Source organism: Nicotiana tabacum, chromosome 12 (genome assembly GCF_000715075.1).
Source record: "Nicotiana tabacum cultivar K326 chromosome 12, ASM71507v2, whole genome shotgun sequence".
Lineage (NCBI taxonomy): Eukaryota > Viridiplantae > Streptophyta > Magnoliopsida > Solanales > Solanaceae > Nicotiana > Nicotiana tabacum.
In genome coordinates this window covers 10887501-10915410 of record NC_134091.1, presented here as the reverse complement: position 1 = coordinate 10915410, position 27910 = coordinate 10887501, and the positions used below count along the sequence as shown (strand labels likewise).

The 27910-nt window shown below is 37.2% G+C and overlaps 2 protein-coding genes and 1 non-coding gene across 3 annotated transcripts; 2 read left to right on the top strand and 1 right to left on the bottom strand.

The window, feature by feature from the left end:
• The first annotated feature begins 2468 nt into the window (after positions 1-2468).
• Positions 2469-5366, top strand: LOC142167006 (uncharacterized). The gene is made up of 3 exons (XM_075227156.1): positions 2469-2843; positions 2928-4859; positions 4980-5366. The coding sequence occupies exons 1-3, from the start codon at positions 2469-2471 to the stop codon at positions 5364-5366; spliced, it is 2694 nt and encodes an 897-aa protein (XP_075083257.1).
• A 10232-nt stretch (positions 5367-15598) lies between these two features.
• LOC107819557 (uncharacterized) lies at positions 15599-16486 on the bottom strand. Its single transcript, XR_012697532.1, has 2 exons — positions 16173-16486; positions 15599-16091 (listed from the first exon to the last, which is right to left on the bottom strand). It is a non-coding gene; the product is annotated as an uncharacterized LOC107819557 (transcript).
• A 1090-nt stretch (positions 16487-17576) lies between these two features.
• LOC107819556 (gamma carbonic anhydrase 1, mitochondrial-like) lies at positions 17577-24021 on the top strand. The gene is made up of 5 exons (XM_016645675.2): positions 17577-17826; positions 20824-20967; positions 22137-22262; positions 22332-22483; positions 23405-24021. The coding sequence occupies exons 1-5, from the start codon at positions 17712-17714 to the stop codon at positions 23687-23689; spliced, it is 822 nt and encodes a 273-aa protein (XP_016501161.1). The 5' UTR covers positions 17577-17711; the 3' UTR covers positions 23690-24021.
• Positions 24022-27910: the final 3889 nt, after the last annotated feature.

Sequence of the window (27910 nt, the reverse complement as noted above, 5' to 3'; positions counted from 1 at the left end):
GTTGATTGAGCATCTCCGACATCACCCCAAGTTCATGAGCTATGGTCCGAGCAAGGACAATTTCATTGAGAGTTATGAAGAAAGAGTAAAAGATTACAACTCTCCAAAAGGGGTGGAAGCCTGGATATCCCACCTAAGATCTTTAAATGCAAGTCAAATTGAGTGGACTTTGGGATGGCTCCCGGTAAGAGAGGTGATACACATGTCGGCCCTAAAAAGTTATTTGCTGTTGTTGGGTTTGAGAAGTGTCCAGCCGTATGCGCCACACAGAGTTCTAAGACAGCTAGAAAGGTACCAAGTAGTACCTAAGGATGAAGATTTGAGTGTGCAAGTGATTGAGCTACACCCCGAAGCCCCACTCCCCGAAGCTTTAATCCAGCAAATTTGGAATGGTTGTCGCTACTTGAAAGATGATACTCAGGTGCCAGATCCTGCGAGAGGTGAGGTAGATCCGGGTTATGCTATATGGTTTGGGAAGAGGTCTCGCGTGGATGATGTGCCAGAGCCCAAAAGGCCCACAAAAAGGCCGCATGTTCAAGCCTTTGATGATAAAATCCAAGAACGGTTGGCCTGGGGTGAACGGGAAAAGGGATACAAAACAACTATTCATGCCTTAGAAGAAAGGCTGAGAAACCTCAATTTTGAGAAAGACTTGCAAGAACAAGAAGCCGAAGGGGAAAAGAAGAGTCTGATCCGCAAAAATGAAGCCCTTCGTTCTCAACTTCAACAAATGAAGAAAGCCTCTGAAGTGCCAGTGAGAAGTTGGAAAGAACAGAGAACCATTGCCAATCTGATGGAAAAGGTGCAAGATTATGATTCCCTCTTGGCAAAGACTGAAAAGGCATTGGACAAAGCCAAGGAAAAGATCGTACAGCTAAATGAGAAGGCCGAATCAAGTAAGGATGCCAAGTAACAAAATTTGAAGAAGAGAGGGCTCAATTCGAGAGAGAGAAGGCCCATTGGGTACGTTCAGAAGCTCAGCTCCATGCACAGTTGGAAGAAATGAGAAGGTACAATAGAGAATACCAGCATGCAGATTTTGATAGGGAGATGGCTCAGGCGAGACTCGAGCAGGCTAGACTTCGGGCTCAGTTGGAGTCAGCCTTAGATCGTGAGGGCCACATAAGGGAGATAGCCACCACTCGCCAGCAGCAGTTACAAGATCGAGACCAAAATTTCCAGTACTTCAAAGAGCAAGTTCATAATTTGGCTATTTACACCGCTCAAAGTTATGTAAACTGCCAAGGGATGGATTATGAGAAGTTTTTGGAGCATGCACCTACTTTTGCCCGTCATCTTGCAGCAGAGTTAGAAAGGATGTACCATACATAAGGGGGTCAACCAGGGCAAGCCCCACCATGAGCAGATGTTCCAGTATTTGAAAGCTAGAAGATTGTGGAGTTGAATTATAGTCGTAGTTGTTAGAATTTTTTATGTAGTAGTTATGTTTTAGTTTGAGTCATTGTTGAATCTTTAAAATCGCTGTCTTTTAGTCTTGTTAGAGTCTGGTAAGTCATTTTCAATATAATGTCCTTTCTTTTATTGTATTATTTCGTTTTGTTAAAAAAAAAACTATTATTGTTTTCCCCTGAACTACGTAATGGTCTGATTCATGCGGCGTCATGATACGTAGGCAATCCTCATCGGATGCGATCATAACCATAATTAATCTATTAAAAAAATGATAAAAAAAACCGTTAAATTCAAGATGAAAATAAACCAATAAATCAATAAGCCGGGATGAAACATAAAGCCTTCCAAGATCATTTTAGAAATGAAAATGGCATTAGGTGCATAACATATAATGTGTGATTAATATCTGCAAAATGCCTAACTGTAACACGTTTGTTGTTTGTCATTTTAAAAGATAAAGTAAAACAGAGGTGGTTGGTTTGTGGTTTAAACTGGCGACTCACCCTTACAACACGAGATCAAAAGGAAAAAGTAGAATGGCAAACAACAGTGAGAATGAGTCAGATAATGATGATATCCATGGACAATTGGTTGAACAAGGTTCAGGACTGGTTGAAGAAGTAAGAGTGTTGAAGCAACAATTGGCAGAGATGTACCAAGCCTGGGTGAATGGACAAGCACCGCCCTCATTACCCATAGGGCCTTCGGACAATCTTCATAATGTGTCAGTTGCCACTCAAGTGCCTATCTCCATAACAAGTAACCCATTGTACCAACCTGGATTCAGTCCGAGCTTTAACCTTTCCACTATCCCCAGTACCTCCATTCCACGTCCTCCAATCGCACCCCTCAGAAATGACCCACCTACTATACCCATTGTCCATACTTTCACTGTCCCTCAACCGGCTCTTGCTCAAAATTCCAATAATGATCTACAGCTGGATGCTCATGATGCCCAACCTTACTCTCCATAACTGACTTTAAAGGTTCCAGATTCATACAAGCACACTCCTCATAACGTGTTCCCAATTGAGATCGAAAAGCCCGAAAAGAATATGGAACAAGAGGAAATGACCAGAAAAATGAAGAGCTTGGAACAAACCATGAGAAACATACAGGGTTTGGGGAGCCACAAGAGTGTTTCGTTTAACGATCTATGCATGTTTCCCCATGTTCATTTGCCACCCGGCTTCAAGACCCCCAAGTTTGACAAGTATGATGGGCATGGTGATCCCGTTACCCATTTGAAGAGGTATTGTAACCAACTAAGGGGAGCGGGAGGCAAAGAAGAATTGCTCATGGCTTATTTTGGGGAAAGTTTGACAGGAATTGCTTCAGAGTGGTTCATAGATCAAGACATCTCTCACTGGCACATTTGGAATGACATGGCTCAAGATTTTGTCCAACAGTTTCAGTACAATATTGATATAGTGCCAGACCGCTCCTCTCTCGTCAACATAAAGAAGAAACCAACAGAAAGCTTCAGAGAATATGCAATCAAGTGGAGAGAGCAGGCTGCTAGGGTCAAACCACCAATGAAAGAGGCAGAAATGATTGACTATTTTCTCCAAGCTAGGGATCCAGATTACCTCCATTACATGTTGGCCGCCATCGGTAAACCTTTTGCTGAGGCGATTAAGATTGGTGAAATAGTTGAGAATGGCATGAAGTCAGGCAAAATTATGAGTCAGGCAGCCCTTAAGGCAACCACACAAGCAATTCAAAGCGGGTCAGGCAATTTTGGAAATCGGAAAAAGAAGGAGGAAGGATCCATGATGGCATCTGGGTTCGGGGGAGTTCAAAGAGGAATAACTCCTTCTTACGTGCAATTTCAACAAGGACTATCCAATTCTCTTCAATATTATTATCCGCCTCAAGGTCCCCGATACTCAGTTCCCCTGCAACAATACACAGTGTTTAATGCTCAGGCTTATGCTAGGCCTCCTAATCACCAACAATGGCGGGCACCGATTCCACAAGGCTCCCGTCAACTCCGGCCGAATTTTCAGGCACCATATAATCCTCGTCCCCGACAAGAATATGTGAGAGAACAGGAGCCAAAGAAAGAGTTCACCCCAATTGGAGAATCGTATACAAGCCTATTTCGAAAGTTGATGCAGTTGAAGTTGATTGAACCTATTATGCCGCGTTATGTGAATCCAAATTCAAAAGGTTTTGACTCAAATGCAAGATGTGAGTATCACTCTAACACCCAAGGGCATAGTACTGAAAACTGTTGGACATTAAAGAAAGCCATTGAAAATTTGATTGAAGCAAAGGCAATTGTGGTAACAAACAATGAGGATACTCCTAATATCACAAACAATCCGCTCCCAACTCATGATAATACATATTTTATTGGGATGATTTGTGATGATCGGGATTATAAGCAGTCTGGCAAGACAGAGATGGTTGTTAGAACTATAGGGCCAGAACCAAAAGTGATAGTGAGCCCGCCGCAATTGGCACCATTGATGGTGAAAGGTGCGAATTCTAGTTTGAACTTGGCATGTTCTGAAAAAACGATTCTCTATGTTCCTGGAAGCACAAAAAAGGTTGAGGTTCAATTGGGTGGGCCAAAACTTTACATCCCCGGAAGCATTCAAAAGATCATTCCGAATAATGATTTGAGGAATATAACAGAGCCAGTCGTGATCCGACCTGTTGCCCAACTCCTAGTGTCAAACACAAAAGCTATTCCCTGGAATTATAACAAGACTGTCATGACATACAAAGGAAAAGAGATAGTTGAAGAAACAGGTGAAATAGGGGGCTTGACCCGCTCTGGAAGGTGTTATTCACCAGAGGAATTGAGAAAAGCTAAGCAAGCCAGGGAAAGTCACTTGCCAGTGAAAGAACCCGTTGCAGAAAAAGAAGCGGAGGAATTCTTTAAGAAGATGAAATTGCAAGACTACTCAATTATTGACCAACTAAGGAAAACTCCTGCTCAGATATCTTTGTTATCTCTGCTTTTGCATTCAGAAGAGCATCATCTTGTGTTGATCAAAACTCTGAACGAGGCATATGTCTCAGAAAAGACAACGGTGAATCAGCTAGAAAAAATGGCTGAAAGATTCTTTGAAGTAAATAGAATTACTTTCAGCGATGATGATTTGCCTGAGGAAGGGGCTGGCCACAATAGAGCTTTGCATCTTATGGTCAAATGTGAAGGGCACTACGTAAAAGGAGTCATGATTGACGGAGGCTCAAGTATAGATGTGTGTCCTCTTTCTACTCTACAACAGCTGAACATCGACAATAACAGAATTCGAACCAGTAATGTCAGCATCAGAGCTTTTGATGGTTCAAAAAGAGACACTATTGGGGAAATCAAACTCACCATGACAATCGGCCCGGTTGATTTTAATATTGTCTTTCAAGTGTTAGATATGGAAACTTCCTATAATTTTCTTTTGGGAAGGCCGTGGATCCATATGGCCAGAGCTGTACCATCTACCCTACATCAAATGGTCAAATTCGAGTGTGACGGGCAAGAAATTATTGTTCATGGGGAGGATGACTCATCTGTCTATAAAGACCCGTCCATTCCATATATCGACGCTAAGGAAGGATTTGAATCTATCATATATCAAGCATTTGAGGTGATTGAGGTGGACCAAGTGGAAGAAGGAAAACCAATTCTGCATCCCCATCTTTCAGCCACATCTATGATGGTAGCTTCGCTGATGTTGAGGAACGGCTATGAACCAGGAAAAGGATTGGGATCCTCTCTACAAGGAATTGTGAACCCCATTGCTCCATTTTCGAAGAAAAATACCTTTGGCTTTGGCTTTAAACCAACATCAGTTGACATAGACAGAGCCAAGGCCCGCAAAAAGAATGGTTGGAATCTGTCCAAACCAATCCCTCACATTGCCTACTCTTTTGTCAAGCCACAATTTGAAGAAGTCCAAAATCCTTCTACTCAGGATGACATTGACGGAGTTTGCTAGGGTCTCAAGGAGATGTTCTATGAGATCAATATGGTTCAAGTTGGGGAGGGCCCTAGCCGGGAAAATGTTCAACTGATTGGTCCAGATACCTCGCTCAGCAACTGGGAAGCAACTCCTCTTCCCATCAGGAAGGAGTCTTGGTAGCCTGTTTTGTTGTTTTTTCTGTATTTGGATTATTTTAAGGGTTGTAATCCAGATATTTTAGTTTAATTGCTTTGTTGTGATGTTAACCCTTCTATCCTTTCAAATTCAATGACATGAAGTTCCATTTTCATAGTAAAATTCTATCTTTTTATTTTCCTAATTTTGTTAATTTCTTATCATTTTCAGTTTTGATAGTGCTGGCTTTAAAAACATGACATACACGCGGAATTCATGCCCAGATCTTAAAAAGCTGTCTAATCTCGAAATAATGAATCAAAAAGTTGAGTATGACGAAGATGAGGCTTTTAGAGAAATAAAAAGGGAATTGGATCAATTTGAGAATAAGCCTAAGCCTAACTTAAATGAAACTGAGGCAATTAACCTGGGAAGTCCTGAAGAAATCAGAGAAACAAAAATAAGTATTCATACTGAACAAAAGACGAGAGATGCCATAATTCAGTTTTGTTTGAGTATAGAGATGTATTTTCTTGGTCGTATGATGACATGCCGGGTTTGAGTGCCGATCTAGTGGTCCATAAGCTTCCCACACATCCTAATTTTCCACCAATCCAACAAAAACAAAGGAAGTTTAAGACAGACATGAGTGATAAGATTAAAGAAGAAATCACGAAGCAACTAAGTGCAAATATGATCAGGGTCGTCCGATACACTACATGGTTAGCAAATGTTGTGCCAGTGCCAAAGAAGGATGGGAAAATCAGAGTTTGTGTTGACTATAGGGATTTAAACAAAGCAAGTCCAAAGGACAACTTTCCCTTACCCAACATTCATATCCTTGTTGACAATTGTGCTAAACATGAGATCCAATCTTTTGTGGATTGTTATGCCGGATATCACCAAATTCTGATGGATGAAGAAGATGCAAAAAAGACCGCCTTCACAACTCCATGGGGAACTTATTTTTATAGGGTTTTGCCATTTGATTTGAAGAATGCAGGGGCAACTTACATGAGAGCCATGACTACCATGTTCCATGACATGATGCACAAAGATATTGAAGTGTATGTTGATGATGTGATCATTAAGTCGAGAACACAAGCTGACCATGTGCAAGACTTGAAAAAGTTCTTTGAAAGGCTACGAAGGTACAATCTCAAACTCAATCCAGCCAAATGTGCATTTGGAGTTCCTTCTGGGAAGCTTTTGGGTTTTATAGTTAGTCGAAGAGGCATTGAGTTAGATCCCTCCAAGATAAAAACCATTCGAGAGCTGCCTCCCCCGAAGAACAAAACAGAAGTCATGAGTTTACTCGGGGGGTTGAATTACATTAGCAGGTTCATCTCGCAGCTTACAACCACATGTCAGCCTATTTTTAAGTTGTTGAAAAAGAACGCCGCTATCAAGTGGACAGATGAGTGCCAAGAAGCTTTTGATAAGATCAAGGAATATTTGTCAAATCCCCCTATTTTGGTCCCGCCGGAACCTGATAGGCCTCTGTTTTTATATCTGTCAGTAATGGATAGTTCCTTTGGTTGTGTTCTGGGTCAACATGATGTCACAGGCAAAAGGGAACAAGCAATATATTATTTGAGTAAAAAGTTCACCACTTATGAGGCCAAATACACTCTTTTGGAAAGGACATGTTGCGCCTTAACCTGGGTCGCCCAGAAGCTTAGGTATTATATTTTGGCCTATACAACTTACCTCATATCCCGAATAGATCCCCTGAAGTACATCTTTCAGAAGCCGATACCAACAGGCAAATTGGCAAAGTGGCAAATCTTGCTCACAAAGTTTGATATTGTTTATGTCACTCGCACTGCCATGAAGGCACAAGCTTTGGCTGATCATCTGGCAGAAAACCCGGTTGATGATGAGTATGAATCTTTGAACACATATTTCCCAGATGAAGAGGTTAATTTAGTTGAAGAAGTAGTCCAAGATGACAGTCAAATTTGGAAACTATACTTTGATGGGGCTGTCAATATCAAAGGCGTAGGGATTGGGACAATTCTGGTATCACCTACTGGGCAACATTACCCTGCTACGGCGCGACTTCATTTTTTCTGTACAAACAACACAGCAGAATATGAAGCTTGCATCATGGGTCTGAACATGGCAATAAATCTAAATGTGCATGAACTGTTGGTGATGGGAGATTCAGATTTGCTTATTCGGCAGGCTTAAGGTGATTGGGAGACTCGAGACATCAAGCTCATTCCATATAAAAAATGTGTGGAGGATCTTAGCAAAAGGTTCAAGTCCATCGAATTCAGGTACATTCCCAGGTTTCACAATGAATTAGCTGATGCCTTGGCCACCCTAGCCTCAATGCTTCCATATCCGGGTAATACTCACATTGACCCATTAGAAATTCAAATTCGGTATCAATATGGTTATTGCAATACAATTGAAGTAGAACCAGATGGTGAACCATGGTATCATGATATTAAACAGTTTTTGAAAGCAAGAGAATATCCGGAACATGCTAACAGGGATCAAAAGAGAACTATTAGGCGACTCTCTAATGGTTTCTTTTTGAGTGGGGAAATTCTATACAAAAGAACTCTGGATTTGAATTTGTTGAGATGTGTGGATGACAAAGAAGCTAAAATGATTATGAATGAGGTGCATTCGGGAGTTTGTGGTCCGCACATGAATGGATATGTTCTAGCAAAGAAAATCCTTCGGGCAGGATATTATTGGCTTACTATGGAACGAGATTGCTTTCGTTTTGTTCGCAAGTGCCACCAGTGCCAGATTCACAGTGATTTGATTCACTCGCCACCTTCAGAGTTGTATCCTATGTCGGCTCCTTGGCCTTTTGTTGCTTGGGGAATGGACGTCATTGGCCCAATCGAGCCAAAAGCTTCAAATGGGCACAGATTCATCTTGGTTGCAATTGATTACTACACCAAATGGGTGGAAGCTATTACATTGAAAGTAGTTACCAAGAAAGCAGTAGTAGACTTTGTTCACTCCAACATCATCTGTCGTTTCGGTATTCCAAAAACCATTATTACAGATAATGCTGCTAATTTGAATAGTCATCTGATGAAGGAGGTATGTGAACAATTTAAAATTGAGCATTGCAATTCTACTCCTTACCGTCCCAAAGCTAATGGAGCTATTGAAGCTGCGAATAAGAACATCAAGAAGATTCTTAGGAAGATGATCCAAGGGTCTAGACAATGGCACGAGAAACTGCCTTTTGCTCTTTTAGGATACCGGACAACTATCCGTACATCAGTTGGCGCAACGCCCTACTTATTGGTTTATGGAACTGAAGCGGTCATACCTGCTAAAATTGAGATTCCCTCTCTCCGAATCATTGTTGAAGCAGGGATTGAGGACACTGAATGGGTGAAGTCCCGATTGGAACAGTTGAATTTGATTAATGAAAAGCGTTTGGCGGCAGTTTGTTTTGGTCAGTTATATCAACAAAGAATGGCACGCGCTTACAATAGAAAAGTGCGCCCAAGACAATTCGAGGTATGACAACTTGTTTTGAAACATATATTTCCGCACCAGGAAGAAGCAAAAGGAAAGTTCGCCCCAAATTGGCAAGGTCTTTACCTCGTCAAGAAAGTATTGTCAAAAGGAGCTCTACACTTGCCAGATATAGAAGGAAAGGTGACTGATATATCTGTCAACGCAGATGCGGTCAAGAGATACTATGTATGACATGGCTCTATTGGGGCATTCTTATATTTAGCATTTTCAGGTTGGGATGATGAAAGGCTATCATTCTCGCTACCCAAACACTGGTCAACCCTAGTTATCCCTTTGAAGCCTTGTTTATATTTCTTTGTTTTCCCCTCTTTTGGAACCAATGTACTTTTAAAAAAAAATTAATCAAAACAAGTTCATGTTAATTGAACTACGTTCGACCTGATTCCGAAAGGATACGTAGACAGCCTTACTCTGGGGTTCGGTCACACCAAAACAAAAATCCACATTTTTCCAGTATTCAAAGAAACTGGGGCATGATTTTATTTTATTTTCGATGTTTGTTCCATCAAAATGGTTCCAAAAGTTGTAATTCAGTTGAATATTTATTTTTACCTTTCCCTGCTAAGACCTTCTGATCAACTTTCGAGAATGCTAAGTCAGTATACTACGGGTGATGCCTCAGTCATTGTAAAGAGAGAAAAATAAATGAGAGAGTCTTATTGGTGAAAACCCTTACGGGCACTATAAGGCAATGGTGAGTTGAGAGAAAGACAAATGAGAGAGGTCAATTGGTGAAAACCCACAAAGGGCATCATTGATCGATTTAGGTCTTCATATATCTTGGCACAAGCATGGTTAAGACAAAGAACTCAGTTTCAAAGTGAAGTTTACAACAGATTTCGAGAATTAGACGGTTCAAACGGATGGGGCATCCAGTCCAAAGTGCATGACATGTTCATTGAAGTCAGCATATTCCTCCAGATAAGTCCTTTCTTATTTTTAATTTTCCCCTGAAAGGGACACTTCTTGATTAAGTTGTAAAACTTGTTAGTTCACTTTCTTGTTTTCTTTCGCATTACTTTCTTGAGTCCCTTTCAGTCTAATTTTGTCAAAGCAAAGCAAAGAAAAGGCCACAAAATTAGGTATAGTCTCCCTGTTATATAAAGCAAAGATTGCTGGGCATAAACCGTATAGGAAAAGGCATAAAGCCATCTGTGATTTTCCTTGACGAGAAAAAGGCTGGAAGGACTGAACAATGTTCCAAGGGTCAACAAAAGTTACTCAGTTAAAAGATTTTTGGGAAGCAAGGTTGTTTGCACCATGAACACAAATGGTGATAGGCGCAAAATGGTTAGGTTTTGATGTTGAGAAAGAAGATCTCTAGAAAGAAAAGACAGAATCTCCCGGCAACTTGTACAATCATCGACGGAGTTAGTTTTTCTAACAAGTGTAATAGACGCAAGGTTAAGTCGCCCAAGAAATCAAGGCCACAAACTGACCACCATTTTAAAATTAATAAATCTTTCTTTGTTTAGAACAGGAGCATAACAATTTTAGGAAACAGTTCGTGAAAAGACGAACACCACCAAGTGAAGTTCTCAAATCCTTGATTTTCTCCTAATATACATGTAATCATGTTATTTTTAGTTTCATTATAGGGAATCAATACCCTATATTCTATATAGGGTACTACATCCTCTGGCTGCATTATTTATTTCCTACATAGGGTACGCCATCCCCTAGTAGCATCTTAGAGTACTACGAGCCTCATTTTTATTGCAAACATAGGGTACGACATTCCCTAGTAGCATCCCGAGGGCTACGAGCCTCACCTTATTGCCAACACAGGGTACTACACCCCCTGGCTGTATTACGTTTTGCCAATATAGGGTACGACATTCCCTAGTAGCATCTCAGAGTGCCACGAGCCTCATTTTATTTATAACACAGGGTACTACATCCCCTTCTCGCATTAAGTTTTGCCTACGTAGGATACGACATTCCCTAGTAGCATTCCAGAGTGCCACGAGCCTCATCTTATCACCAACATAGGGTACTACATCCCCTGATTGCATTACTTTCTGCCTACATAGGGTACGACATTCCCTAGTAGCATCTTAGAGTGCTACGAGCCTCATCGTACCCTAGTAGCATCCTGAGGGCTACGAGCCTCACCTTATTGCCAACACATGGTACTACATCCCCTGGTTGCATTTCTCATTGCTAACATAGGGTACGACATTTTCTAGTAGCATCTCAGAGTGCCACGAGCCTCATCTTACTGCCAAACACAGGGTACTACATCCCCTGGTTGCATTTTAGTGCCAACATAGGGTACGACATTCCCTAGTAGCATCTCAGAGAGCCACGAACCTCATCTTATTGCCAAACACAGGGTACTACATCCCCTGGTTACATTTTAGTGCCAACATAGGGTACGACATTCCCTAGTAGCATCTTAGAGTGCCACGAACCTCATCTTATTTCCAAACACAAGATACTACATACCCTGGTTACATTTTAGTGCCAACATAGGGTACGACATTCCGTAGTAGCATCTGAGAGTGCCACGAGCCTCATCTTATTGCCAACATACTACATCCCTTGGTTGCCATCCATCTTATTAGCATAGGGTACGGCATCCCCTATTATCAAAAAAAAAAAAAAGGTCTTTTACAATTCTTTATTTTGCAATAGCAAAGATAGTTTAATGTATTTTCAATAACTCACAAAAATTTCCTAGAGCAAACTGGGGAAGAAAGTTTTTGTTCGTTTTGTTTGTTTTTGATGGCTTGCAGTTTTTTTTGCAAAGTACGGATTGGATGTGCAAGAAAAGACTCCATCTCTTGCCAGAGAAAGTGGAACGTTTGATCTCAATACCATCCGCAACCAGCTTTGACGTAATGCATGCGGAGACATAGGATTTTAACATCCATCTTTTTATCACCTGATCAAAAAGCATGCCTGTGAGAATATTTCATAGTCTTTTACATTGAGAGCATCAAGTTTCAGTCTAAAGTCAATGGGGGAAGCAGGTCAAGAATCAAGACAAGATTCCAGATGGCATTTAGATAGAAATTTTGTAACTCCTAGATTTCAAGAGTATGTAATTTTCTTTTCATTTGATGTAATAGTAGGAACCGCGGATCGGAACCTCGACGGAACTTCGCTCGACTCTCCATCTAAGCATAATCTATCGGTCATTTTTCACTTGAACTACACGTGACCTGATTCCCTTATAACCCGGGATATGTAGGCTGCCTATAACCAAGGCTCGGTCGCACTTTTTTCTTTTATCTTCTTTTTCTTTTTAAATAATAGTGAGGTAAAAAATCAGTCACCTTGTTCATTTTCTTTGCTTGAAAACTCTTCATGTTTTCAAGCAAAGAGGGGCATGCTGTGAACACCTAATTTTTGACCGCACCCAAATTCTATACTATTTTAGTGTAAATATTTCTTTTAGGTCTAATTTTAATATTTTAAACTTTTATCTTACTCTTAATAGGTTTTACTAAAAAAAAAAACTACAAAATATAATCACAGACTTAGAGTATAAATTATATTTCTAATAAACAATAAATAAATAATATATATATATATATATATATATATAGTTTACTTATTAAAATTCTAATTAACAGAAATCAAAATTCACACACATCTGAAATATAAACTATAGTGTAAATATTTAATTTTCTTATATCTATAATATATAAGTCTAAAATTAGTTGGCTAATATTTTTAGCTATTTATTTTTAATTTCTCTTTTTCTTCATTTCACACAAAAAAGGAGATTTCTTCCTATCTGATCTAACTAACTTCCTTACACTTCCCACACACTCACGTCTCTCACCCTCAACCCCTCACGTTCACTCGGCACACACTCCATGATTTCCTCTATCTATAGGTCTCGTTTGAATTGATACAAGACAATATATAATAGATGGGGTTGTATCATTAGGGGAGAAAAAGGAGAAAGGAAAAGAGAAAGGAGTGTGCAAGTAAGAAAGAAAAAGGTGAGGAAAGCAATCTGGAGAAAAAAGAATCCGGCAACATAAAAAAAAATACTGTTCTTCGAAGAATAAAAAGAAAACGTTTGGCTAAGTTATTGAATCTGAAGACGGAGTTCGGGATTTCGTTCGTGGTTTCGAGTTCGTGGGTTCTAGAAGTTTCATAATTAGTAGATTAAGTCGATTACTGACTGAATTTTTCGCAAAAAGGTAACACTCGAATCTTCTTAGTAAAGCCATATAATAACATGAGATCCATGTTTTCTTAGTATAATTTGAAAAGTTTTAGCAATTGAATGCTTCATTACTTATTTATTTGATTTCATGTTTAAGTTATAATTGTACTTAGATTCATTGTTGATATGAAGCATGTGATCATCTAAGTTAAGGCAAAACTTGTATTGAGTTAATTTCTATTCGGAAATTATTCTGTCGTCGCTAGTCATCACATAATTTTAATGACTATTAGACAAAATAATCAGAAGGTATTTTTTGTTTAAGTTATTTTAGGTGTAAATAATAGTTATATTATATATCACATAGAAATCGTAATTTTAAGAGATATCGTCGATTAGAAAAGCGAACAAGAATAGTATTTCAGTTTTCTCAAAGTTAAGGCTTTAAAAATATTTTGTTAGTCTGAGTCTTTAACGGAAGAAATCCTTTTCATCGCTACTGGGCTTCAATTTCATTATAGTTGAATGGGTATATTGGAATTTCAAATTGCAACAAATTGATTCTTTAGTCTTTCAAATGAGATAACAATAGTTGGTATCACGTCGATTTGTGTTTACATTAGCTTTAACGCATATGAAGTGTTTGGTTAAGAATTCAAAGTTTAGTTTTTGTCTTGAAAATAGTTAGTCCCTTCTATTCTAATAGTTGGTGTCCAGAGTGTTAAACAAATTTTTTAAGGATATGTACTTCTTCCGATTAAGTTTTAAATTTTTTTCATGATGCTTGAAAGTCAGTTTATAAATTCATTATTGTTTGGTTGGTTCTCAAAAATCGATGTGTTGGATTTGTAGTTTTAGATTAATTTTTTTTATGCCCTTCATCCAAGCTTTTTTTTCCCCGTGTTATATATCATATGTATATTATTTCTATGCTCGTTTGTATATATTAAATTACTAGGTTATACAATGGCTCATTATCTTCGTACATAATTGTTTCAAATTAATCCTACAAATAGTAGACAACTTTAGATGTGATTCAAATATTATTTCGACCATCAATATGCTTATTTGACATGGTTATAACCCATAAGTAGAAAGTTAAGGGTGCATTTGTGTAACTAGATAAAAATAAATTATAAGGAACGAGATGAGCGATAAATTAATTCAAGACTCGTTCCAATAAGGTAAAAGAAATAATAATAGTAATAAAAATATAAAAATAAATAAATGGAATACTCTGAATACGCTAGTATGCTTTAGGCGCGTGTTAACCAATCAATTATGGTAATTATGTATACGTTCGCGTGACATAGTTATAATTTTCCAAATTAAAGGCAAAGTAAATGTTCGCGCAACTTTGACAAAACAATCTTAAAAATAATAAAGTGTTATTAATTGTGTACACGTACGCGTGACATGATTCATGACACACCAAACAAAACGAATACACATACGCGTAATTCATTTCAAGATAATTCAATAATTACAAATAATCAAGTAATTAAAAGCGGTAAGAGGTAAAATGCACGTAGGTTCTAAAAGTACGTAATTAAACAAACAACCTAAGCCATGTATGATTAAAGCGACCGTGCTAAAACTACGGAATTCGAGAGTGCCTCACACCTTCTCTCGGGTTAACAGAATTTCTTACCCGATTTTCTGTGTTCGCGGACCGTAAAACAGAGTCAAATTTTCTCGATTTAGGATTTAAAATAAACTGGTGACTTGGGACACCAGATTTTATCCCAAGTGGCGACTCTGAATTTAATAAATAATCTCATTTCGATTAATGTCACTTAAATTGAAAAAATTCCTTTCTTTCCTATTCCCTCGGGAAAAAGGAGGTGTGACAATAAATAATACAATAACTGTAAGTAAAGAACAAAAAGAAAAAGAATTTGCGTAAAAATAATGTGATGAATAAGATATATTTTACTTTCAGATAAAAAGAGGGTGATAGTAAGAATTTTGTTAAAATAATATGATCTAATATGCTCAAACAAGGCAGATTACAACATGACATGTTTAGTATTCTATAATATTGATAAAGAAACGAAATGCAAGTACTAAAGTCAAGGGGTTAGGTTGCTACAAATGAAATAAAAAATAGGTTGTCCACTACGAGATTTGAACAATAATTTTATATCTTGCTTCTTAATTAATATCTAATGATTATATAATTTTATATGAGAAGTTTATATTTTAAGGTTATTTGCACATGATTCAAACAATCTACATCATAATTTGCCATGGTTTGTGTCCGCGCATCGCGCGGGTACTAATACTAGTATTTAGCTAAAAGTAAAACCAGCCAAAAGTACTTTCAGGCATGGAGCCCCTTTAGACAAACTTCTTCCACGTTGTCTTTGTTAATTATTCTGCTGTCTCACAGACTAAAACCTTTAATTTATTTTTACTCAAAGTTCATCAACCCATTGCCATTATTGTTATGTGGTAAAGGAAAATTAAATGGAAAAAGAGGGAGAAATAACAAATTATGTACTTTAATTAATGGAATTGTTGCTGTACCTTCTTTAGATATATTTACAAATCATTGTGTCCACTCTGACCCCTCCCAATAATGCAAACACGACCCTATCTCAATATCAAAGCGAAGCTGCCTTAACAATTTGGAAAATGGCACTAAATTTCTGCAACTCGAAAAGGAGTCCTCACTCATCAATGACTACATGCTCGGATCCGTCAAAAATATCGTCACACCAGTCTCAGATCCTCCGAACATGCACTATTTTTGAAGAATCTGACACAGATGTAAAAGATATTTTTGAGAGCCTGAACAGCATAACTTACAAATACTAGCTCTTCCAGAACCTCCTCATCCACGTGTCGGGCCGGAAATGGCCCCAACACTGGTGCTAATGGTGGCATCGACTCTTTTCGTGGTGGTGCCACTGCGACTAGCGCCCTCCTTGGCAACAACTCCATCACTTTACCATCCTTTATTCTCTCCTTTAAGTCACCTGCAAAAGAGAGATTAATAACTCCAAACTTGATAAGATCAATAGCTAGGAAGTGACGAAACATTTTAACAATATCCTTACTTGTGTGTTTGATAACAAAAAACTCCCCATTGGCTTTAGCAGAAGCTGACAAACGGACAAGAACAGGGGTAACAATTGTGAGAACAGCCCAAAAGAATAAAATCAAAATAAAAGTTCTCCCACTCATTTCCTGCAGAATTTTTAGACAGACAATTGAAAGAAGGATTTTATGTAGTAGCAAAACTATATGTAGTAAGGTACTACAAGAGACCTATAATTACTTAGCTGGCCATGTTTTAGGAACAATTGCATTGATGATACTAAAGTATTCAAAGGTACTACGAATAATGCCCAATTGGACGTGTATGATTTGTATAAACAAAACCCCATTTGTAATAAAAGTCAGATACTAATTACTATGATGATAATCTTGTTAATTTCTCTGTTTCGGTTGTTAGGAAGTTGTTACACCGTACCACTTGTGTGTTTATGATTAAGTATTCACATGGCATATCATATCCTACTCATACAGCCCAGCTTATCAACTCATTTAGCCCAAAATCATCTTATCTTCGAAATTTCCACTTTAAATTAGGCACATACTGTTATGTTAGTTAAGAGTTAATCAGAATTGAACAGACAACTTTGACACGATAGCACAGGGTGTAGTGGACTTCTATATGCACCTCCAAGAAGCAACTTCTTCTCAAGAGCAAATAGAAAAGGGCAACTGCACAAACTCCTCTGTGAGCATTTCCGAGAACGGTTGGATCACATAGAGTCGGTACTCGGTTGTATGTTGTCCTACCTAACATTTTTGCAATAGACTATTTTTAGGATTTAAACACATGACTTAGCTTCCTGATATGGTGACTACTCTTATTATTGCGCCTAGCTGTTTCTGCGCAAGAACAAATATATACGGGTGAAATTTAAATGATTGGGTTCTATTTATTGACTATAGTGGCTAGACTTATCTATTGTGATACCGAAAGTGGTTATATAGTGGTGCTTTGATACATATGAGGTCGTGGAAATATTTATTGATATAAGTGTTCCAACAAATGATTTAAGTTTTTCTAAACTTTACTTCTCTTTATTTGTATTTAAGATTTACAAAAGAAAGTAATAGATTTGAGAGAGATTTTATCATTACAAACTTCCATCATATTGTTATGAACCAAACAAGATAACTCAATAACATAAAAGCTTAAGAACATTAATGAGACCAAATATGCGTTTAAAACAAGGGCACATTTGGAATAAGTATTGGACATCAAAGCATGTATGTGCGAAAGTATTAACGACCAACAAATCTGCCATATTTGGACCTTTTTGATAAATAAATAAAAAAAGTCAATCTATCTCTAACAGAAAAAAAAAAAAAAAAAAGGAAAAGCCAAATTGCCAAATATGCCCTTTGGAGGCCCAAGGCAAATTGGTACCCCTCATTCTGCCCTACCAATACTTGCTGAATCCGTCATTTCTCACTCTCTCTTGTGTAGGTTGTAGCTAAGCCACAACACAAACAGCTTGACTGCATAAACCCACTGATCAAAAAGAGGGCAAAACGAAGAAGAAGGAGAGTCTAAGGTCAAAATGGGAACCCTTGGGAAAGCAATTTACTCCCTGGGAGCCATCGTTCGAGCGACCGGCCAAGCCCTTGATCGCATCGGCAATCGACTTCAAGGCAGCTCCTACTTAGAAGAACACCGTAATTATCCCTTCTTCTTAACCCTAGATCTCATTTCTCCAGAACGCTCCGTTACCGATTTTTTATTTTCATATCGTGTTACTACATCATCTAGTTTGTTTATGTTAATTGCATTTCATCCACTTGCGCTCAATCTAAAAAATGGTTAACACATCTGGCTTTCGGAGTGGGGACACTTAGGAAATTGCTCATAATTTTAATAAAATTTTCATATTCAGAGATTATATTAGCAATCAAACAGAAAAAAAAAAAAAAAGACTATAAATCTCAACCTTTTAGATGAAGATAAAATCTAGTCAAAAGAATATTGTTTGGCTCCTCATATAGTGCAAGTAATCATCTTCTTGAGACAGTTTGAATCCTTATCGGAGTTCCTATGGAAAAATAATTAGAATAGGGTGGAAAAGCCTTTAGGAATGGGTTTTATAATGGAAGTTCTAATGTGTATTTGAATGTTATATTCAGTAGTTTCAGTTAAGGGATGATATGCGCAAACAAAGAACATGTGGACGAAAGATGTAATATGTGAGAATGCAGGTGTAATGAGCTGTAAATGTTTGAGATGTTGCAGACTATATGATAGCAAAAGTACTTGCAAATCGAAAGTGGTGCTATCTATTGTCAATGCAAACCTGTTTTGCGGGTAGAACTACTTTCTTAGAACCTGTTTGTTCAGAGACATTAGCTCACCCTATTCTAGCTCCATATTAAAGCTGATTTTCGAGGACTACTGGTGCTTACAAGAAATAGACTTTAGGCAATTTATATCTCGCCAAAGATTAATCTGATTCAAATATTTGTGCCTAAAAATGGAGGAAGGATCGAAGTTGGTTTCAGAAGGACCTAAAGTGGAGATTTTGGTGCCCGTTCTTGCTAGCCTCCATTATGACTTGAGAGCTTGATTGCTATCCTAGTTGCTATTTTCCCCATTTAGCACACATAATATGCCTACTACGGATTTGTAACATGAAAAATTATCCATTTCATTGTCACTAACTAGTTGTCCACGACAACCCCTATGCATCTCTATCTCCTTTTTCTCTTAGTCTTACAGTAGTTTAGAGCCTTTATTCTTGGCAAAATACATACTTTACCCATCGACCTTGTCCCCAAATCCTTCTTACGCACCTGTTAAATACGAGAATAATATTACACACCAAAACTTTTAAAGGTGTGTCAATTACACACCACTTCGGTGTTTGACCACATCTCCTTAAAGATTGCTATTACACGCGCCAATCAACACGTGCCATAAATCGAGAAAAAAAAAGAAAAACTGGAAAAAAAACCTCTGCCCCCACCCCCCGCCCCCTCTCCTCATCTTCCCAAAAAAAAATACATAAAAGAAAAAACCCTGCCCCCTCCTCATCTTCCCAACCCCATCATCTTCTCCACCACCACCATACTACCACCAACCCTTCCACCACAAAGCACCTTCTTTCCTAACTATAGTTTCAACTCTTTGCCGATTTTTAACAAGTTTTTACAATATTCATCACAAATCCTTATACAAAATTCAAATTCAAGCTCAAACCCAAAGCTTCAAACTTGTTAATGGTGTTTTTTGAATTTTATCAAAATTAATCACCAAATTTTCAGCATATTTTTAGTAAAAATTTACTCAACAATAATCACGAATTCAAACTAATTTTCTAGGTCATGGAACACCAAAATCAACAAGACCCGATTAAATTTTTATGCTTTTTCAAAAGGTCAACAATGGTGTTTTTTACAAGTCCCAATAGCTCCTCTTTTCTTCTTCTTTTTCATTTTCTTTTTCTTCTTATGTCATGTGGGTTGGAGAGGCGAAACATGAGGGGTAGACAAAACTAGGATGGGGGTTGGGGAAGAAGACGAAACGGAGGGCGGGGAACGCTGGGGTTTGGGGTTGGGGAAGAAGACATGAGTTATATTTTTTTTCTTTAATTTAAAAAGGAAATAGTTTTAAAAAGGGGGGAGAAAAACTTAATTTCGGATGAATTTTTTAGTTTTTACGCCTCTTTTATGTGTAATACACGCGTGTGGCACGTGGCAAAAGAGGTGTGTAATTGACACACTTTTAAAAGTTTTGGTGTGTAGTACTATTCCCGTGTTTAACAAGTGTGTAAGAGGGATTTGAGTACAAGGTTGATGGGTAAAGTATGTATTTTACCTTTATTCTTTAACCTAGTTATATCTGAAGGGGCCAAAAAGACATATCTTTTCATCTTCATCTTCTATATCTCCCAAGCTTGTTTCATAAAAATAAAATACAAATCTTCCAAGCTGGTTACCCCCCCCCCCCCCCCCAAAAAAAAAAATAGAAGAATTGCTGTAGATTCAGAGAAAAGCAGTTCTTTTTATCTGGTTTAACATTTGATGATAGTCCTATATATCACACCAGAAGCTAAAATTTTGTGATAATAAATGAGAACATATAGAAGCCAATTTAGCTATTGCAGCATGAAACTGGATTTGAATTTTGTGCGGACCAGCTAACCTTAAACAGATTGCATTATATTGACTAATGAATGAAGATTGAAGATAGACTAACTGATACGTCATGTTGGCTAAATGGTCAACCTCTCACCAATCATATGCCTGCCAGAGAAGTATCTTGGTACTTCTTGTTCGTCAGATACTCTAAACAGATCAACCTTTAGACTGCTGAATTTTGTTGAGTGCTGAACTGCTGATGGTAGGCAGCATTTTGAACTTTGATCTCACTGTATTTGTGTCTATTCAGTATCAGATGCTAGTGTGTATGAACTCGTAGGTCATAGTTGAATATAACCAATGCATTATTGTCATATTTGTTTATTTATATCTGAAGTGCTTCAGTTACACCCCACTCGTCCTTCATGCAACAATTTTGCATACCTTTTCAAACCCCCTTCCGCTCCTCCTTATTGAAAAAATAAAAAAGAGGATCCATGATTAGCCTTTTGGTATTTAAACTCCTTTTGAGTGGTTAAATTGTGGTCTTATGTTTGGTTATTTACGCTTTCTATGTTTCAGTGTCTAGGCATCGGACTCTTATGAACATATTTGATAAAGCTCCGGTGGTGGATAAGGATGTATTTGTGGCTCCAGGTGCCTCGGTCATCGGAGACGTACACGTGGGGCGGAATTCATCTATTTGGTACGGATGCGTGCTAAGAGGTAGGTTATCCCAACATTGTTCTTGTTGGATGGTGCATTTGAGTGTTACATGACAGTTAACATCCTTTTGATTCTTTTTGTTGGCTTTTATTTTGCGGGGGTGGGGGGTTGTTGGGAATAAAGTAACAGCCTCTTGATTTTTAGTCATGTTTTCATGGCTCCCATCTGTTATAAGTATGAAAATCTTGAAGTTGGTTATGCCTGTTAATTAGATAAAGTAACAGCCTCTTGATTCTTTAGTCATTTATCCATGACTCCCCTCTCTTATATGCATGAAATCTTGTAGTTGGCTAAGCCTCTTATCTATTAGAAATTAAGAATTGTGCATTACTCTATGAATTGTCTAGATCTTAGTTTAAGGCAAACTTTTGAAAATTGATCAACAAATCAATGTTCATAACTATATTAGGGGCTTGTTGGAAGTTGAACAGTTTCACTCCAGAATCACCAGTGGAACCTAGTATTTTCTGTGGATGAGCATACCCTCCTTATCCCCCCCCAAAAAGGACTATATCCTGCTGGTATTTCTTTTTGTTTGTCTTTGGTCCAAGATGCAAGCTGAGATGGTTCTAACAATTCTAACCCTGCACACTAGAATTTGGTAAAAAGCCCTTTTTGCTGGAATCATAAATTATTTATTTGGAGCACATCTCTTCTCCTCCTTCCCCTTCCCCCCAATATATTATTTCTGTAAATTCTACAAGTCAATTCAGATAGTAAAAGGAACTATGAATAATGCATGAAGTAGCAGTTATATATTTTCATTTCAAATTGCACGTAAGGACCCCAAAAGCCTGTCTTACACGTATATGTAGAGTGTGTTAGATATATCCATGTTCTCTGATCATGTAAACAATCAGCAAAAAGTGAGGTGTGTAAGGGGTGTTCACGTCCCAAACCAACCTGCTGGAAAAATTTTTAAATTCTCGTAGATGAACCATTTCTTGATATGGGCTTCTCCTTCCTTGTTTCCCTTTCAAATATCATGAATATGATTGTCTGTGGGTTGGATTGGAGGTGTGTTTCTTAATCATTTCCAAGACTTAATGATAATCCCAACAACTTCAGCATCATTTTGTGTACAGTGATTATAAGTCGGCAAGAAATTATCTTTCTTTGCTTGCTATATTGTCAGTTTTCAAATTTTTACATTCCTTTTCTGTTTACAGGTGACGTTAACAGCATCAGTGTTGGATCTGGTACCAATATACAAGACAACTCCCTTGTTCATGTGGCCAAATCAAATATAAGTCAAAAGGTGCTACCCACCATTATAGGGAACAATGTCACTGTTGGTAAGCATTCAAGTCGACCTTAGCATCAGTTGTCTTGGTTTTATGGATAGTGACTTAAACTATCTGTAGGTCATATTGCTGTTGTACATGGCTGCACCATTGAGGATGAGGCCTTCATTGGAATGGGAGCCACACTGCTTGATGGTGTCCATGTAGAGAAACATGCCATGGTTGCTGCAGGAGCCCTTGTGAGACAGAACACAAGGATCCCCTCTGGAGAGGTATGGTATCCGCTTGTCCCCTCATCACCAGTGATCACCTTACAGTAAGTTCACTGTTTAAAAGAGATGGTAGAGGCATTGCTAAAATGCCCTGGGTGGTTGAATTTCCACTAAGGTGTTCTACTCACTCCTTGAGGCATACACCTACATCTGCTGCTACTTGCTAGCAATAACACCTCACCTTTTAAATCACTTATATGGACTACAGAGTTTCTCTTTCTTTTGTGGGATTCGCTCTCTGTCCACCAATGTCAGATAGATGAGAGAAGCAAAAATATGGAAAACATGATTAGATCTTGTCTTTAATTAGATACTGCAATTGGCAATACGATATTATCATATAGGACCTTGCCCTTGGACTTCAAATTTCCTAGTTTATTACTGCTGCACAGCAAAAGTCAGTGGCTTGAATTGTTTGCTTTTCTTCCTATTTGGTCCCTGAGGAAAGCGGCTTTTTGTGGATTACACTTAAGAATTGTTTGATTGCCTGCATTATTGCACAATCTGCTTTCTATGCCATTCTGAGATTTTGCCTGCTATGCTATTCTGATTAGGTCAGATACAACAGTGTTGCTTATATGTTTGCAATGTCGTAAGTAATTTGAATATGAGATAGGAACTTTGATAGCATGCCAATTGCCCAACTTATTTGGCTTACTTTACTGGTCCACATTTTCCTATAAATTGGATTTATCCGAATGTCTTAACTTTGTATTATGATTGGTGTGCAAGGGGGGTTTAGGACTGTCCAATGATTCATAAGTCTACCATTTGTTCTCCTTATTCCATTCTGAATAGTTATGGTGATGAGTTGGATTCAGCGTAAAGCCACATTATGATTGGCTTCTTCTGCAAATAGTGATGATTCAGGAGACTTAAATCTGCTCTCACCATCTAATTGTGAATTTCTATATGACACAGGTATGGGCAGGCAATCCAGCTAAGTTTCTGAGGAAGCTAACTGATGAAGAGATAGCCTTTATTGCCCAGTCAGCAACCAATTACTGTAACCTCGCTCGTGTTCATGCAGCTGAGAATTCCAAGTCCTTTGACGAAATTGAATTTGAAAAGATGCTTCGTAAGAAGTATGCCAAACGTGATGAGGAATATGATTCTATGATTGGTGTTGTACGTGAAACACCTCCCGAGCTTGTACTTCCTGATAATATTCTCCCTGAAAAAGCTGCAAAGAGCATCATCCAATGAGATCTGTACCCAAGCAACTCTCTTTTTTGCTTTTCTGAGATTGATTTTACCCCGTGAGCATCTGTAGGGGATAGTCATGGATATTGGTTGTTGCGCTTCCAAATAATACCAAACTTATTGGATAACATCGATATGTCAGTGCTTGTAGTTAAGACTTTTGCCCCTAGTTTCCCAGGCACTTGTTCAGCTTGGGAAAGGAACTTACACCCAAAAGCCATATGCATTTGGTGCTTGTAACTTGGAAATCATTTTCATAGATGAATTTGCTAAATTGTACTTGGAATAACATGAAACATTGACAGCGCGTCCCGAAAGTAGTTCTGTTGGCAATGCCCTTGTTGTGGAATTCTCCTAAATTCAGCTTAATAGTCCTAAAATTCAAATCACTTATAGTCGTGCTTGATCATGGACTTATGGTGAAGAATATCATTTGGGATGTCAAAGTTCTTAGTCAGCAAATTTTCTTCATCCAGTAAACGTTTTCCCTGTTTTGAATGGTGAAAATATCACTTGCAATATCAAATTTCTCGTTCTTAACTGCTGTGCTTAACAATCTTTCTACCTGGGCTGGATAAGACGTTGATGTACCACACTTCCTAAATCCAGTAAACTCTTCTACTGTTTGAGATTCCTCCTAATGGCTATGCTAATATACTATTGACGACTAAGTAGCACGGTCCATGTGGGAAAATCCTTAACCTAATCCTTAGGCATGTTATTAGCTGTAGAAATCCCAAGATGAAAGAAGCATGCTGTATCTTTTTGTACAATAATGCATAGTAGAATATTAGAAAGTTAAGGATGATTGGCTGATTGCGGTCTGAAGAGCCAAAAGATGAGCCAATCCCCGTAAATTAAGCTTGTCTTTCTGTGTTTTAATAAGTACAAAAGGAGCTCTGGTCTTCAATCATTTCATTTCTATATGAAGTGATTGGAATCTGTTGAATTGTGTTTGATTTTAAATGGAGTCATCTCGTTCGTGTTTCTCTCTTTACCCTTCGGCGGATACTTGAGTTCCACTTTATTTATTGGTATTGGGGCCTTTGGAATATATAGGAATAATTACATCTTTGATCCCTCAATTAGCGATAACTTTTATATTTTGGTCCTTGTATTATTATACTACACATATATATTAACCTTTACTTGATCAAACTGTATAGTTTTGTCTTTTTTACATAGGAAATATATTATATTTAGATCATTTTTAGAAGTACACTACTCTAGAATATGGAAAAATAGTTCAAATTCGTTAAATTTGTGAAGATTCACAAGTAGAAGGATTAAAGTGTATATTTTAATTAATTATTTAAAGTTAATTAATTATTTAAAGTCTAATATGTTAATTAGATATCACAAGGATCAAATTCAGAATTTTTCAGTTTTAGAGATTTAAGGGGTCCATAGAAGATTCCTTTTGAATTGCTTTTTTTCTTTTACAGAGGTGGTCCACTGAATCGAGAAATGTTTTCTCTAGCCAAAACCCTAGTTCCTAGGCTTCTATAGCTATTGCAAAACTAATTAATTGTCTAAACCATTGATAGTGGTCAGTGGATGCTTAATAGATATGCCTAGAGTTTCAAAAAATGAAAAAGAAAATGCTTAAGTACTTCAATTAATATGAGGCAAGTCGCATATTTGATGGTCTGCTAAAAATAATTATATATGCTAGCTAAATATATAAAAAGATATACATTAATTATTTATAAAATATATATATATATATTATACATTAATATACAAAAAAAATATTTCACGACTATTATTTTTTGGATCGATTATACTAGATATTTTCTCTTTTATTTACATGCCTAGGCCATCTATAATCTTCCAAACTTCTAGATTTCTGGTTATCTTCACTCCTGTTGACGTTGTATTTACGTGGATCGTGAAAGTTAGCTAGTCTTCATATGGTGAACTTTTACATTGTATCATGTGCAGGATGAGCTTTTTTGTACTTTTTTTTTACGATAAACTTTCGCCAGAAAATTTAATAAGAGTGTTTAAATTTTGAATATCTTTACTAGTGGACTATATTTTTTTAATTAATAATAAGTATTACTTTACTCTATACATAATATAATTTTTGACAAAGAGTGTTAAGTTAACCCCTTGGCCGTAATACCTCCACTCCTGCTAATATAGGCGCAGAAAGCAAAAGACGAGAGGATATGTCACACGCAACTCAACCAAGTGTTACTTTATTTATATTCTTCTATCAACGGAAATAAACCTCTTGGTCGAGTTTAGACATATTCAATCAATTCATAATTAGACAGGAAAAAGCCAGAGAGAGAGACGACAACCTCAGTATCAAAAGTGAGTGTAAAGTCAGATTTATCCATTTGGACAAAAATATCAATCAAATGGGAGTTTTTGAATTGATGGGGAAAAAAAAGGACTGTACAAATATAGAGGCATTATTGAAAGGTAGACAAAATCTGATGGAAGTGCACGAGTTTAGATACGTTTCAGTTAAAGTCATGAACAAGGATCAAAATCCACCAATATTTCAACAAAATTGCTATGTGAAATTTAAGGGAAGAGACAAAGCAGCAACAGCAAAGTATCTTCAAAGTTCAAACCTCTGCTCTTTTTCTAGAAAGAAAAAGTTAACACCAACCCTCCAAATATCTACATTTGGACACAGATTTGTTCTAAACTTAAAAAGCATTTTCGAAGTTGTGTTTAGATATGTATTTTATTTATAAAAAAAAATTTAAAATTTTATGAGTGGAAGAAAAAATTTCACTCAAAAACTGCCCTAAACCAATTTTTCGAAACTTGAAATCTTTTTTGAAATTTTCAAAAACTAATCATAATTCATGAACAAACAATATTTTCCTTGTCCAGATAATTTTGTGGATAACAATTTAGGAGGTACAAAATTCGTGATTTGTCTGTTATTATTGTCATTTGAAAAGAAAAAAAAATACTGGAAAGATAAAAAGTTTCCGTTTCTCCTTGTTTAGTACGTAAGTAAGTAATTAAGAGTGGATTAAGTAAAAGTTGAATTATGTACATCTTCACGTACATTTTTTAATCTGTCCAATACTGGATGGGAATGAGTAAATATATCACTTTTACTGTGATTCGTATCATTCTTACAAGCAAACAACTACAAGTATATCATCATTACTTCACTTTAGAAAAAAAATAAACTCTCTGATTCTCTCTCCACACCCACTTTGATAACCATAGAAAATTTATTATACTCATATGTGGATTTAATTATTTAATATCTTATATAAAATATAGGCTATAATGTTGACGACTTAAACATGGCATCCAAATTATGATATTTCACAAAAAGAGGGGAGGAAACACAATCCAAAAGCAATATTGACAAAAAAGATAACAAGTGTGAGCTTTTTAGAAATTATAGTCTGTTAAATCTTGTGGACTGATAATATTTAGTTTCTAATCAATGAGCTGTGTAATCTTTTAAATTCATAATGATTAATGTATGAGTGGTTTTGCTGTTGAATTAATAGTATTTTTTAGAATGATTACTGGCCAAAATATCACGACAATACTAATTACTTGTGTAATGAAATTTAGAAAGATGTTAACTCCTAATTATTCAATATGAGAATCATTTCTTTCTATCTCCATCTCTTTATGCAACTTGAACTCATGTTTGCAGTATAATTTTGATATCACTTATTGGATTTTACTTTTTTCTTTATTTTTCTTTTTGAGTCTCACAATTTTGTCCATGTATCACAAATTAATAAGTTTTTACTTTTTGTAAATACTTTATGAGTTCCTTGATGTGGGACACTATTGGTTTTAATTCTCAGGTGGGAGTCAAGTTTGTAATCTAAATCATACTAGCTAATTAGCTTTCAAGATCCAACTTTAGTTACTATAAACAACAACAACAACAACACACACAGTATAATTTCACATAGCAAAAGTCAACTATACTGATCCAAGAATTTCGTATAGAAGGAATATCAATCTCTATAGACGTTATAAAAATTGTCCTCTAGTTCACTAAGAATGTAATTCTTGTATAGAAAATCAGAATGCTTCCACGACTCAGTCACGAGAAAGCATTCATTTTCTGGAGTTTCGTCGGGCAGAACAGGAACATCTTCTGTAATGAACTTCTGCAAACTTAAAGTCGTCAAGTAGAAGAACATCTTTTGCTGCCAGCGCTTGAAGTCAATCCCGGAAAAATTTTCGGATTTTTCTGCCGGTGCTAGTACCGGTGTT

Excerpts from the sequence above, each read along its gene's own strand:
- LOC142167006 (XM_075227156.1), top strand. The coding sequence starts at position 2,469 with ATGGAACAAGAGGAAATGACCAGAAAAATGAAGAGCTTGGAACAAACC. Across the intron at positions 2,844-2,927 it reads TTCAGTACAATATTGATATA|GCTGCTAGGGTCAAACCACC; the intron begins GTGCCAGACCGC and ends TGGAGAGAGCAG. Across the intron at positions 4,860-4,979 it reads GGATCCATATGGCCAGAGCT|GAAGGATTTGAATCTATCAT; the intron begins GTACCATCTACC and ends ATCGACGCTAAG.
- LOC107819556 (XM_016645675.2), top strand. The coding sequence starts at position 17,712 with ATGGGAACCCTTGGGAAAGCAATTTACTCCCTGGGAGCCATCGTTCGA. Across the intron at positions 20,968-22,136 it reads GTACGGATGCGTGCTAAGAG|GTGACGTTAACAGCATCAGT; the intron begins GTAGGTTATCCC and ends TTCTGTTTACAG. Across the intron at positions 22,263-22,331 it reads AGGGAACAATGTCACTGTTG|GTCATATTGCTGTTGTACAT; the intron begins GTAAGCATTCAA and ends AACTATCTGTAG.